The sequence below is a fragment of the Phoca vitulina genome, unplaced genomic scaffold, assembly GCF_004348235.1.
Source record: "Phoca vitulina isolate PV1807 unplaced genomic scaffold, GSC_HSeal_1.0 scaffold5, whole genome shotgun sequence".
Lineage (NCBI taxonomy): Eukaryota > Metazoa > Chordata > Mammalia > Carnivora > Phocidae > Phoca > Phoca vitulina.
The window spans coordinates 33908348-33923250 of NW_022589708.1; the positions used below are offsets into that span (position 1 = coordinate 33908348).

Genomic DNA, 14903 nt, shown 5'->3' on the forward strand with positions numbered 1-14903 from the left:
TCGAGGCCGCGTAGTAAATTCGAATGGCAACTCCTCGCTTCGCATTCCGCGCAGAGTAACGAGGCTCCAAATTTAAATCAACGCAGCCTCACGCTGGCGACGAGCGCGAGGGGCGGAGCCTGCCCGGCGTGAGCGGGGGACGCGTGGTGTGATTGCCCAGGAGAGAGGAAGGCCTTCCAGTTCCGGGTCAGGCCCTTCTCCCGCTTCCCTCGGCCTCCGCCATGGCGAGTAGCAGCGGTGCCGGGGCGGCGGCGGCAGCGGCGGCGAATCTGAACGCGGTGAGGGAGACCATGGACGGTGAGTGCCCGTTTGTCCCCCTTTACCTTGTCTCCGTTTCCCGCGGCCAAGGCCCCCAGGCGGCGGTAAGCCAAGGAGGACGTTAGGTCCACTTCCTGCCCCAAAGGGCATCTTTGAGGGTCCTCCCAAGGGACCCGCTAGGGCCGTAGTGCTGATGATCCCATTCTTTGAGAGTTGTCTCTTCGCTTTTGCGTAGTTTGTCGCGCGCGCGACGTTCCAGCCCCCACGTCAGCCCGGCGCGCGCCTCGTGCCTCCCGCGCCGGACCCGCGCGGCTCCCGCTCCCCGCGCGCCACGCCCCTCCGCTGCGGCGGGGGTCTGGCGTCCTTTCCTGTGGGGCCGGCTTCACGTGCTGCTGCCACCCCACGCACCCCCTGCCGCGCCGCGAGCAGAGCGCCCTTTTCTCCTAGTCCTGAGCGGGAACAGTCTTCAAGACTGTAATCCTCGTGCGGACAGCGAGCGGCCTGTGTGTTTGGTCACCGCTCTGTCCTTTGTCTCTGGTCCTGGAGTAGGTGTTTTTTAAATAAGCGGCCAGTGAGCAGGTCGCCCCGTCTTCAGAATTTCTCTACTTCATCTTGGAGCGGGTGACGCGTATGTTCTGAGGCTGTAGGTGTGTTTACCTGTTTTGTGCCTCGAGGCACGCGGGCGTCAAACCTGCGCGCACGTGCTAGAAGACGAAGTGTCTTGGAGTTACATCTCTCTGTTATGCCGGGTCTGCCGCTTTATACTCCTGGGGGTGAGTTTAGACATCTTTGAGCCTGTGTCTTTTTCTATAAAATGAGGTCACTTCCTCCTAAGGTTATTGTGAATGTTTAAGATAAGGCAAAGGCATAACGAAGGTGAAGAATCAAAAGATAATTGTTACTACTTTTGTGTTATGTTGCATATATATCCCACTTGCAGACTCCTTTGTCTCCATTTTGTTCATATCCACTTATATGTGTTTGATGGATGTTAAATATTGCTTTTTTTTGCATTTTCCAGGGGATATTGACATTAGTCTCCATCTTTATTGAAACATAACTGTGCAATTCTCACTCGGTAGTGTCGGCCTCCCCGCTGTGTCTCCCTGTCTACTTCACTGTAGGCTCCACTTACTGATTCAGCCACTCCTTAAGGGACTTCTAATGAGACTTCTGGCTTTTTCTGCAAGGGTTGCTGCTTTCTTTTTCAAGACGTACTTACATTACTAGAACATTTGCATCTTATTTTTTATTTACCAAGTATCTATTTTGCTGTTTTTCTGAAAAATAGAATTTTATTCTTTAAAGATTTTATTTACTTATTTTAGAGATGCGGGCGGAGTGGGGGGAGGAGAGGTGAGGAACAGAGGGAGAGGGACAAGCAGACTCTGGACTTAGGGGGCAGGGCTCCATCCCACCACCCTGAGATATGACCTGAGCCGAAATCAGGAGTTGGATGCTCAACCGACTGAGCCACCCAGGCGCCCCAGATTTTATTCTGAACACCATATTCAGCCTATTTTTCATTCCTTCTTAATGTACTACATTACAGGTTCTCCCCCCCCCCCCGCCCCCGTATCTGAAAGCAGAGCATTCCCATGAAACCTTTCCTAAAGCTGAAATGGTGTATAGTGAAGAAGCAGTTGATTTATATGGAAAGTTTTTTTGAGTGTTCTCAGACCCAAAAAATAACCTTTCTTAGGCTTTTCTGATGCCTTAGGACATATCTTAACAGATGCACAAAATAAATAGAGATAAAGCACAGATGCTCCCAGACACAGTTCAAAGCTCTCGCAGCTTGATGGTGAGATGTTGAATGTAGTTTTCGGGGAAGGAGCTTGGCAGTGCACACTAAATGCTGGGGTTGTGCACTGTAATGGCTTGCTGCAAACAAACACTGAACGCTAATTTTCATTTTTGCCTTTTTTCATAAAAGCGAAAACTCGGATTTCTTTTGGTAAGCAAAAATAGCTACTAATGTAGGTCTTCTGTAAAAGCAGAGTGGAGTAAGACAAACTTCCAAAAAGTGGGTGATGGTTGTATTGACTTACACCTTTGCTTGGAAGCCAGTGGGGTTTTGTTGTTGTTGTTGTTGTTGTTGTTTTTTAACAGAATGGAGAGTGTGAGGCCTCATTTCTGTCAGTTTATGTTAGCTATGCTTAGGTTCCTTATTTATATGGCCATAGAATCCCATTTGGATGGAAACTCCCAATTTATCTCTGGTGGAACTAGTGATTTACAAATGAGAACTGATTGTATTGGTTGCATCAGGATTTTTATGGAGAGAAGTGTGTGTAAAATGAAGATTACTGAGTGTAAGAACATGAAAAAGTGAAGAAATAACAGATTTTTAAAAAAACTGAATGAGAGGCTGTGTGACTTAGAGAACACTGCTCCTCTACACACAGTTTGCCCACAAACCTCAAGATAGGAAGGCCCCAGGTTGGCAATGAATCACCATTTGTTAAATGTGGCAGCTAGGGACTATCATGTCCATTAGAATTCTGAACTTACAGAAAATCCCTGCTATCATGCCATAATTGGAGTCCAAGACAGTCATATATAATGTGAAGTTGAATGTTGTCATTTTATTTTATTTTTTTTAAAGATTTTATTTATTAGCACATGTGCAGCTGTGCACTAGCGGGATGGTGCACAGAGGAGAGGCAGACTCCCTGCTGAGCGCGGAGCCCTTCTCTTGCTGGATCCCAGAACCCTGAGATCATGACCTGAGCCTAAGTCAGACGCTTAACCGACTGAGCCATCCAGGTGCCTCATGTTAACATTTTATAGTCCCACGTTCCTCCACATTCATTCCCAGAAATAAAACTTTAGCTTGCCCAAGGGGCTAGACTGAACTACCCAAATAACTATTATTATTATTTGAAACTTTGTTAATGTAGGGTTTCACTGTATTTAAATCTAGCCATGAGAATCAAAAGTTTGAGTCTGACTATGCACTTTAAAGATTATTTCCCCTCATCTTCTTACTACTTCTCTCCCATCAGTACTAGAATCAGCCCTCAGTAATTTAATCTTTTTTTTTTTTAAGATTATTTATTTCAGAGAGAGGAAGAGAGAGAGAGTGAGTGAGCACAAGCATAAATGGGGTGAGTGGCAGAGGGAGAATCAGACACACCGCTGAGCAGGGAGCCCGATGCCGGGTTCAATCCCAGGACGTTGGGATCATGACCCGAGCTGACGGCAGACGCTTAACTGACTGAGCCACCCAGGTGCCCCAGTAATTTAATTTTTTAATGGATCTGAATGATTTCAGGGTTGTAGAACTAGGCTATAAACATTTTTATTTTTGTTGTGAAGTGAAAGCATTTTGATAATGATACTTCAAAAGCAGGTAGACTTTGTAATTTATCTGTGTGGCTCACGCTGAAAGGAACCTGACTCATCCTGGTCCTGATTTAATATAAGCTCTTATATCCCCTACTCTCATTTTTAGATCCTCAACATTCTCTTCCAGATCCCTTCTTTCAAATGTCAGTCTTTTCTATCTCTCTCTCTGTCCTCCAGTGTACTCACTTGCCTCTTTTGCTTTTCAAGGTTTTGTAATTTTAGATACTGTATTGATAGTTTCATACTTTATTTTCATATATTTTAAAATTTTCCTTATGCCTCCAGTTACTACTAGTAATTATGTTCTTTATAATAGTGATAAAAATGAACCTCTTCCTTACCAGAGGGTTTCAGTGTAGTGCTACTTTATTATATATCAGGTAGTAAGCTAGAAGGAGGAGTTAAGAGAGTTCACAGTACAAGGTAGTGTCCGTGAAACAAATGTATGGTCCCTAGGCTATCAGTCTAGTTACTCATGGGAGAAAGAGACCTAGGAATCATTCTTGCTTTCTTTTACCTCCCCTAACTTCTGTTCTTCACTAAGCCCTTTCAGTTCTTCCTTCGTCTCAGATTTAACCACTTGTCTTGATCTCTCCTGTCCATGCCATCTACTCGTCTATCCCCAAGATGGCAGTAACTTAACTGGACTCCCTGTTGGCGGGTGTTCTGTCTCTTTCCAAGATCCATTCCCTATTATGCAGCCAGAGTCTTTTAAAAATGAAAATTTGATTGTCATACTCCCATTTTTATGTTTTTTAATAGCTTCCCAAAGTTCTGAAATCTTCAGTAGAGCCTTAGTGGGTGTTCATGTCTGTCTTTTCTCATATTTTACACCTCTGCTCCCCCTGTAATTACATTGCCTTCACCTGAAGAACCTTTCAGATCTATGAAAGGTTCTTTACCAAGTTCTCTTTAGTGCAGGAACTTTTGCACAAGCTGTTTTTTTCACTCTCTCTTAGCACTTCTTCCTCCCTCTGCATTAGTTAGGTTGATTTCTCTTCACCCTTGAAGTGTAAGCTTGTCACTTTTTCACACAAGTCTTTCCTAAACACTATCTTTCACAGCTATGTAAGATGCCCTTCTAATTTGTTTTGGAGGTATGCTTTTCTTGTCCCTCTTTCACTTTTAACTAGGATCAGTTATTATTTTAATATTGATGTCTCATAGACTGTAATTCCATGAGGACTGGGACCATATCTGTCTTTTTCACAACTGTATTTCCAGCAGTAGTGTCGTAGGCACAGAATACACCTAAGGACTGTACAGTAGGCACTACAGAAGTACTTACTATGGATGGGTTATGGAGTTAGTAGGTAAAGATCAACATACATTTTATAAGAAAGCTTAAAGGAAAGAAATACTAGTCCTGAGATGGACCTGAAAAAGAGCATGGAGTTACATGGAGAGAAGAGAAAAGGCAGAGGAGAAAAGCATGAACTAAGGCATGAAGTCAGGAATAAGCAGAGAATTAATAGATAGGAGTCTACCATGAAGAGAAAACTGGAGAGGAGAATTTTTAGCAACGGATAATGGTGATGGTGATAATGGTAATGTTGGAGAGTTGGAGTAGGGTCAGAGAGTACGTGTTTTCATTTGCTGCTGCATAACAAACCATCCCAAACTTATTGGCATAAAACAGCAATTACTTGTCTCTCACAGTTCTGGGTGTTGGCCGGGCTTATCTGGGTAATTCTCATTGAGGGTCTCTAATGCATTGCAGTTAGTGCTGAATCTGGAGTCATCCCAAAGCTTCCTCACTCACACATCTTCCAGTTGACACTGCCTGTTAGCTGGGCCTGCAGCAGGGGCTGTTGTCTGGAACATGTGGGTTTCTTCCCACTTGGTAGCTGGGTTGCAAGGGAGAGTGCCTCAAGAGAGAGCCAGGAGGAAGCTATATTACCTTTTTGAGTCTAGTGTCAGAAGTCATGCAGTGTCACTATTGGGAGATGCAGCCTGTGAGCCCTGAGCATACCTGTGCATTCTTGCTCAATAGGCCAAGAAAGCAAGGCCCTGACTGCTCTTTCTTCCTGCTCTTTCTCAGTGGTGTATTTACAGTGAACAACATGAGGGATGAGGTAACATCTACTTCCAGAAAACGAGCAAGTTTGCTAACTGCTACTATAAAAGTAGGGATTTCCCAAGCTCACTGTTCTTCAGCTGTGAATATAGTCTGTCAATATAATGTATTCTTTAACTATGTCAAAGGGAAAAAGCTGCCTGGTTATTTCAGTGTTTGATGAAAAGGTATTCATAAGACTCAGCACTTTTTCCCTAATTTTAAAGTCTTAGCAAAAGAAAACAGTACGTTGTTAACACACCAAGGATAGCTATATGAGATTACCATCATCCTTAACGCTAGTGTTAAAAGCATTCCAAATAACATTAGAAACACTTGCTTTCACTGAATTTTTTTTTTAACCACTGATATGAAAGTTTAAGCAAATAATGAAGGATAAGAAAAGGAAAAGTCTGTTAGGAAGGACATGAAATTATTATTTATAGGTAAAATGATTAATTAGAAAACAAGAGAATTAACTGAAAAACTTCAGTAGAATTTGTTAAGGTGGCTGGCTACAAAATAAAAATAAGTAATATTCTAGAATATTTGCACTGATCACCTAGAGTATACCAAAGCAAGGTAGAATGCAATTATGAAGACAAAACTAAAAATTAAAGAGATTGGTGATTCACTACCAAAATTGATGATGATGGAGCACGTGGCTAAAACTTTCTGCTCCAAGCATATAAAAATGACAGGAAATAATACTAAAATGCAATTATCAGCACAGCCATGTTCAGAAACAAGAAAGGAAAATCTCCTGGTTAGAAAGAGATTTTCCCCAAAGAGGAGCAGATGGAAACCACAGCAAGAGACTGGGAATGGAACCTGATGAAGCGTGCTGCCCTGCCTGAGTGAAGCTGGGGGCCAGGAATGTACCATCTGCCACGGCCAGGGATTAGGAAGTATCATCCATGTGTCCTGTGGCTCTGGAGCCACTATGCTTCCACTAGGGCTGCTCCAGAGGGCCGAGGCCAGTGTGAGACTACCCATCCAAGGATGCTTCACCAATTCCAGACATCAAGAAAAATCTCCTGTTGAAGATGAGCTTCCAGTCAGAAATCACTAAGTACCCAGGGCAGATGAAAAACATAAACAACTCACATGAAAATTGAAAAAAGAGAAGATAGTAATAATAGCTCTTTTTTTGAGCACTAGGTGCCAATGGACACAGCATTCTGAGTGTGTGTTGTAATTCTCACAATGGCCCTGTGAAGTAAGTACTATCACCCCTATTTCACAGAGTGATAAAGGCACAGAAAGGTACCTTGCGGGACACCTGGGTGGCTCAGTCGGTTAAGCGTCTGCCTTTGGCTCAGGTCATGATCCCAGGGGCCTGGGATCGAGTCCCACATCGGCTCCCTGCTCAGCCAGGAGCCTGCTTCTCCCTCTGCCTGCTGCTCTCTCTTTTTCTCCCTGACAACTAATAAATAAAGTCTTAAAAAATAATAATAAATAAATTAAAAAAAAAAAAAAAGGTTACCTTGCCTGCTAAGTAATGAAGGTGAAATTTGAACTCAGGTACTTTAGCTGTAGAGAGCAGACCCTTAACCATTCTCCTTTGGTGCTTGCTTATACTTGAAGAAACAGAAAACGCAAATCTCAAAAATGGCCAAAGATAAGAATCTAACTTCAGATAGGTAAGGGCAGAAACAATAGCCACAAAATAAGTGGTTATAAAAAAACATTTAACTATGAAATAAGGACAAGCAATTAATGGGGGGGAATTTGAAATCTTAAAATAGAGTTACTGAAATAAATTCAGTGGCTAACATGAACTACAGCCTGCATACGACTGAAGAGCAGTACTGGTATGTTGGCATATCAAAACTGAAGAAATGAAACAGAAAGGGCTGTCAGCTTCCAGCCGAGATGGAGTAACAAAAACTGGATTTACCCTCCTACCTGGAAGAAAAAAAAAAAACAAAACCCAGACAGAACAATGGACATCAGGTAGTAAAGAACAGTGATCCCAGAGACAGTAAATGAAGAGAGCCCAATAGTTGCCTGTTCTTGGTACCTTCAGAGAGTTTCCAGCCGCAGTGCAATTGGGGGGTAGTGTGGACCCCCGAAGTTAGCAGAAGGAGTTTAGAGTCCAGGGAGACCAAAGCAGGTAGAATTTGCAGGACAGAATATGTGAGAGGAAAGAGCTTACAGAGAGAATTCTGGAGACCAGTAGGAGGGTCCCCCTCAAGTATTCAGCAGAGCATTGATTAGCATATGTGTGTGAGGAAAGAACCCACAAAGCTAGGAAAGGCATTCAAAAGAACTAGAGGGAACAGTACACCATGCTCACAGAAGGCTGAAAATAGTGCTTGTATCTACCAGCCAGAATGGAAAACTTCATAATTCACAAGGCATTTAGTAGAGCACTCACGAGGGTCTTACCTCAGTGACGAGGAACAATTAGCCGTACACTAAACAGGGCTCTGATCCTGACTATATAAATCTTAAAATTTTGACTCAAAAGGATCAATCTTTTCAGATAACTGCATCTCATTGCAAAGCCCAAGAACATGTATAAAAATATTTTTAAAAATAATATGTATAGAAATATAAAAATAGCAACCAACAAGGTAAAATTTACAATGTCAAGCATCTAATTAAAAATTAACTAAATATGCAAAGCTGGAAAATACAACCCATGATAGAAAAATTCAGTCAGTTGAAATAGACCTGAAACTGACACAGATGTTATACTTAGCAAACAAGGACATTAAAACTATACTCCATGTGTTCAAAAAGTTTAGGCATGAAAGACATTTAAAAAAAAAAACCTTGAAATTCTAGAGATGAAAATGAATGTCTGATACGAAAAGGTGGGAAGGGCCCATCTCATGAACATCATGAATACTACATTAGTTTTTTGAAGGAGTTAGACATCATGTAACCCTCAATATTGTTAACTTGTCCATTCACCCCAAAATAATGTAGTTTTTATGCAATTCAAGTCAGAATCCAAACGGAGTTTGTATTTGGAATTGATCAAGATTTTTTTAGAGAGGGAAAGAGGCAGGGGGAGGGGCAGAGGGAGAAGGAGAAAGAGAATCTTAAGAAGGCTCCATGCCCAGCAAGAAAACACAGGGGTAGATCTCACAACCCTGAGATCATAACCTGACCTTAAATCACGAGTCTGATGCATAACCAACTGAGCCACCCAGGTGCTCCTTGATCAAGATTTTTAAGTTCACTGAAAGAACAAAAGAGCTTATGAAAAAGAAAGATAACAAAATCTTTAACCTTCTGTATGTTGATAAAAGTTAGTAATTAAAATTGTGGTTCTGACATAAGATAGAGATGTAACAAATGGGTAAATGGGAATTTACTATGTGATAAAGGTGGCATCTTAATTGAGTAGTAGTAGGAGAGATCACTCAATAAATAGTATTGAGGGAATGGACTTATTTCAGGGAGGTAAAGTTAGATCCTATCTTCAACCCAAACTGCAGGGAGTTAAATATTTAAATGTTTATAGGCAGGCAGCAAATAAACTTTGAAGTGATGGAAGGGAATACTGGTGGGTGGTTATATAATCTTTGCATGGGGAATGCAAAGTATAAGTATAATGCCAAGGGAAAATAATACAGGAAGCCATAGATAACATGTTGACCATTGACTTTTAACAAATTCTAAACATGCTCGGGGAAACAACCACCATAAAACAAAATTTAATGAAGCCAGTGTATTTATATTCTTTGCTTCTCTTTGCTAGTGTTTCTTGTGTCAATTACTTTTATAAACTACAATAAAATGAAGTACTATAAAAAAGGTAAAAAATGGGCTTTCATTTTTTTACTATTAGATTTTAATGGACATGATTACCCTGTCAAATTGTAGAAGTTTCTAAGTACTTTTAAAGCCTTAAATATGTATATTACTGAGCAATTCCACTTTTAGGAATTTATCCTAATGAAATAAAATGAAGTTAGTATGTACAGATCTTATCATAGGATTATTTCAGTGGGGAAAACATGAGACCCACTTAACTCTTAAAATAGTAGAGTAGTTAAGTAATGTATGGTGTTTTCATAAAATGGGATGTTATGAGACTAAATTACATTGTAAAAGCATACTAAAAATGGGGAAATGTTCTGAAAAATCCTGATTATGATGCATATATTTAAGATATTGAATGAGTGGTAGAATATAAATCAAAGTATAAAGAGCAGTTATGTGGAGGGAGGGTATAAGTGTATTTCTGGTGCTAGGCTGAGTAAGAACAAGACAGTATTACATGACAATTTCAAAATATAGGGATGCTGTGCTAGTTCTTTGGTACTATGCGTATTATATGAATTAAAAACAAAGTATTGGGTACACATTTTTTAATGTAATTGTTTCTGAAGTTTCCTCTGTCTTTTTCAGTTCTGCTGGAAATTTCAAGAATTTTGAATACTGGCTTAGATATGGAAACTCTGTCTATTTGTGTACGGCTTTGTGAACAAGGAATTAACCCAGAAGCTTTATCGTCCGTTATTAAGGAACTTCGCAAGGCCACTGAAGCACTAAAGGTTAGCGATCTGTATGTTCATTCTAAAGAAAGATGCTTTTGTTTAGAAAATGGTTAATGAGTTTATGTGAAAGATCCTACTTAAATATGATTAAACTAGCTTTTGTCACCATCAGAAATTCTGAAAACCAGGATCTTAGTAGCATATGTTCAGTTACAAAAATTGCTACTGTCATGGACCACATTTTCTCTTCTCAGAAGTCTCCAGCTGTGTTTAGAATTTTCCTTGTGTTGTGAGCCCAAAAAGAAGTTCAAGGCCAGTACCTGGGAATGTGACCTTATTTGGAAATTGTGTATCTGCAAGTATAATCAGGTTAAGATAAGATCATAATGGATTAATGACTGATGTCCTTATAAGACAAGGGAAATTTGGACAGAGCAACACCAAGAGAGCACCATGTGGAGACACTGCCTTGTGACAGTGGAGGCAGAGAGAGCAGTGGTGGCCAAGGATTGTTGGCAGCCATCAGAAACTACGGAGAGGCAAGGATCTTCTGCTAGAGCCTTCTGACTTCTTGATTTTGGACTTCTAGCCTTTAGAACTATGAGAAAATAAATTTCCGTTGTTTCAAGCCACCCAGTTTATGGTACCTGGTAATGGCAGCCCTAGAAAGCTAATACAGATTTCACTATTAGAAAGTGGGGTGCTGTTGTAACAAAGACCTACAGGTCATGAAGTGGCTTTGGAATTGGGTGATGGGTAGAAGTTGGAAAATTTTACACACTTAATAAAAAGGGCCCAGATTTCCTTGAAGAAAGTGTTGGTAGAACTATAGACATTGAAGGCAATTCTGGTAAGGGCTCAGAAAGGACAGGAGAGCAGTAGAGAAAGCTTTAATTGTCTTAGAGAATACATACGTCATGATGAGCAGAATGTTGTTGGAAATAATGGACTTTAAAGGGGCTTCTGGTGAGATCTCATAAGGAACATATTATTGAACACTGGAGGGAAGGTTGTCCTTGCTACAAAGTGACAGCACCTGGCTGAATTATGTTTTATTATTGGAAGAAAAATAAAACTTGTAAGTGATGAACTTGGATATTTAGCTGAGGAAATTTCCTAGCAAAGTGTGGAAAGTGCAGGAGCAAGATTTCTGCTTGCTACTTATAATAAAATGTAAGAATGAGAAATCAAGGAACTGGTAAGCGAAAAGGAGCCAGCACTTGATTTAGAAAACTCTCAGCCTTACCCAGACAGCATGCTCTGGAGAGGAAGCCCAGAGTGGGGCTCTGGTGAGGAGATTGGGTATATGATTCATAAATGTAGTCCACCATCTCGGACTTGACTGCAAGGGACCCAGACAAAATAAAGGAAGGCTGGGATTCTGTACTTCTGGATTCTGCAGGAAGGAAACTGGCCACTAGGCCTCCCCGGCTGTGGTCATGTGTTTCTCCCTCAAGAGAAGGGAAGAATGACAAACAGTAGCTCTGAGAGGAAGGGACTGCCGAGGCCAGTTGGCTGCACTGCCACCATGGGCCCAAGGGCCACCTTTTTTCAAATACAAGCTCGCCACTTTTTAGTTGCTCACATTGGGAACAGGAAAGGTATATTCCCTTTCTGACTTGTGTACAGTGATTTAAAATCTTGGGTGATTTTATTTCCATGTTTATATAACTAACTCACCACAGATACTAATATTCAAGTTAGTCCCTCTGAAAACTTGTCCAAGGACAAAGTGACTTTTCTCTAGCTTTTTTTTTTCTTTGAGAAAACAAAACTATATAATATATGTAATTTACCCATCTCAAATTTAGTCAGTTCTAGTAAATTCCAGTGATTTGGGTTGTTTCTGAGATTTTTTAAAACTTGAAACACAAAAAGGTAAACAGAAGACATTTCCAGAGCAAAAATTTATCGTAAAGAGAATATCTGTACAATTCTCATTGCTAGAGCCCTACAAGTTCCCTTGAGCTCCCCTATCACTAACCTCTCCTGCTCTCCCTTCCAGTAACTACTGTCCTGATTTTTATGGTAGAAGATTTCTTATTTTTAACAGTTTTACTGACTAAACATGGGTCTTCAAACACTGCAGTTTAATTTTGTAAAATTTTTGAATGTGATACAAACTGGAATCTTACAGCAGAGTCTTTACTGGGTTCTTCATTTAACATGTTTGAGAGGGTGTTTTTTGTTTTTTTTGAGTATAGTTGACACACGAGTGTTAGATTAGTTTCAGGTGTACAACTTAGTGACTTGACAGGTTTACACTTTTTTTAAGATTTTTTTTTTTTAAGATTATTTATTTGACAGCAAGAGAGACAGAGAGGGAACACAAGCAGGGGGAGTGGGAGAAGCAGGCTCTCAGCCGAGCAGGGAGCCCAATGCGGAGCTCGATCCCAGGACCCTTGGATCATGACCTGAGCCAAAGGCAGACGCCAAATGACTGAGCCACCCAGGCGCCCCTTTTTTAAGATTTTTATTTATTTATTAGAGCCAGCGAGAGGAGGGGCAGAGGGAAAAGCAGGCTCCCCACTGAGCAGGGAGCCTGACACAGGGCTCAATCCCAGGACCCTGAGATCATGACCTGAGCTGAAGGCAGACGCTTAACTGACTGAGCCACCAGCTGCCCCAACAGATTTGCTGCCGTCTGTCCCATGACATCACTATTAAAATATTACTGACTGTTCCTTATGCTGTGACTTTTATTCCGGTTACAGAATGAATTAAGTCACAGGAATAAAAGTCAAAGCATAAGGAAGGAAACCTATCTCTCCCTCTCTCCTTTACCCATTTTGTCCATCCCCCTCTCTCCTCTGCAAGTCAACAGTTTTTTTCTCTTTTTATAGGTCTGATTCTGCTTTTTGTTTATTCATTTTTTATTTTTAGATTCCACTTAGCAGAATCATGTGAGGTTCGTTTGTTTCTTTCTTTTTTTGACTTTGTTTGAGGGGCGCCTGGGTGGCTCAGTCATTAAGCATCTGCCTTCGGCTCAGGTCATGATCCCAGGGTCCTGGGATCGAGCCCCGCATCGGGCTCCCTGCTCAGCGGGAAGCCTGCTTCTCCTTCTCCCACTCCTCCTGCTTGTGTTCCTGCTCTCGCTATCTCTCTCTCTGTCAAATAAATAAATAAAATCTTTAAAAAAAAAAAAAAAAAAGACTATTTGAGAGTAAGAGTGCGTGCAAGTGCATGCAGGAGCAGGGGGAGGGACAGAGGAAGAGGGAGAAAGAGAATGTCAAGCAGATTCTACATGCAGAACCCAGGCACCCCGGAGGTTCGTTTATGTTGTGTGTAGCTGTAATACAGTCCTTTTCACTGAAATAATCATGCTTTGTTGCACAAATATAGTACTATTCAGTTATCTTTTCTACTGTGAATGGATATTCGATTGCTTCCAGTGTGGGGCTATTAGGAATATGCTGCTATGAGCCTAGTTGTGCATGTCTCATGATGCATATGTGCATGCATTTCTTTTGGGTGGTGTATATCTACAAGTCAGGTTGCTTGGTTTTTAGGATATGTTTATCTTCAACTTGAATATGGATAATTCCAAACTTTTCTAAAGTAGTTGTATTTCTGTTTCCATGAGCAGCATATGAGTTTCCCTTCCTTGCTCCACGTCTATGCCAATACTTATTATTGTGTTTTTAATTTTAGTCATTTTGGTGGGTGTGTATGGGTTTCTTATGTGGTTTTATTTGCATTTCTCCTAGTACCAATGAGGTTGAATGTGTTTTTACATGTTTTTTTGGCCATTTTCTTTTGTGAGATACCTTTTCAGGTAGTTTGCCCATTTTTTTTTCTGGGGTGTCTGTTTTTCCTTTTGTATTGGTAGTCTTAAATATTCTGAATGTGAACCCTTTGTTAAATGTGCATGTAAGTTACTAATTTCTTTTAGTCAGATGTTTAAATCTTTAAAAAAACTATTCAAACCTTGTTTCTTTTTAAACTCACAACTGAGCTTTCATATGACAGAAAGAAAAATAACTAAATAATATCGTAAGAATAACTAATATTTATGAGCACTTTGAGTCACAGCAGTGATGTGTACTGGTACTGATGTTAGTAGTTTACTGCTAAGGAAACTGAAGCTTATGGTGGCCAGCTTCTCCCAAGGACTTACTGAGAAGTAGTTGAGCTGAGATTTGAACTTGGACTCTGGCTTCAGAGTTGTTAACTACTAAGTTTTCACCTACAATAAGTTCTAAAAAATATCTGAGCCTGCTTTTTGAGAAAGGGTGAAATGTGATTAGAAGTGAATTAATGGACTGTAGCATGGGAACATTCCCTGGTTTAGTATTCTTTCATAACCCTGCTGTTAAAAATAAAATGCAGTATCATAGTCTTTGATCAGTAAATTTCTGAAATTCTAGTGGAAGAGAATTTACTTAATAAACATCGTCCACAACTGCGTGAATTTTTGTTGTTTATGTTGGAATTTGACACAGAATAGGGAGGCAAAAGAGCATGAAGGTTTCATATTGTAATGCAGTTAGAGTGCCATAAAGGAACCAGAGACAAATAACCTAGTCCATGGGGTACAAGAGGAACTGACAAGTGTTTTGGCATAGCCCTTCCTTAGGCAAAATAAACCCAAGGTATTAGGATAGAATTGCTTTTTTAGCTTTGAACATGCTGGTTATTCTATAGTGAGAATAGTGGACCATAGTGAGATATAGGAGGTAAAATCAATATTTAAGATAAACAAAATCAGAAAGCATTGCCCTTTGAATGGAAGATCACACACACACACACACACACACCCCGAAAACATATTTCTCCATAAA

General features: G+C 40.7%; 1 protein-coding gene across 1 annotated transcript in view; it reads left to right on the forward strand.

The window, feature by feature from the left end:
- The first annotated feature begins 116 nt into the window (after window positions 1-116).
- MZT1 (mitotic spindle organizing protein 1) overlaps window positions 117-14903 on the forward strand; it is a 19434-nt gene continuing 4647 nt past the window's right edge. Inside the window, exons 1-2 of the mRNA XM_032402880.1 lie at window positions 117-297; window positions 10034-10179. Coding sequence (XP_032258771.1) covers window positions 222-297; window positions 10034-10179 — 222 coding nt within the window. The 5' untranslated portion in view covers window positions 117-221. The remainder of the gene's footprint in view (window positions 298-10033; window positions 10180-14903) is intronic.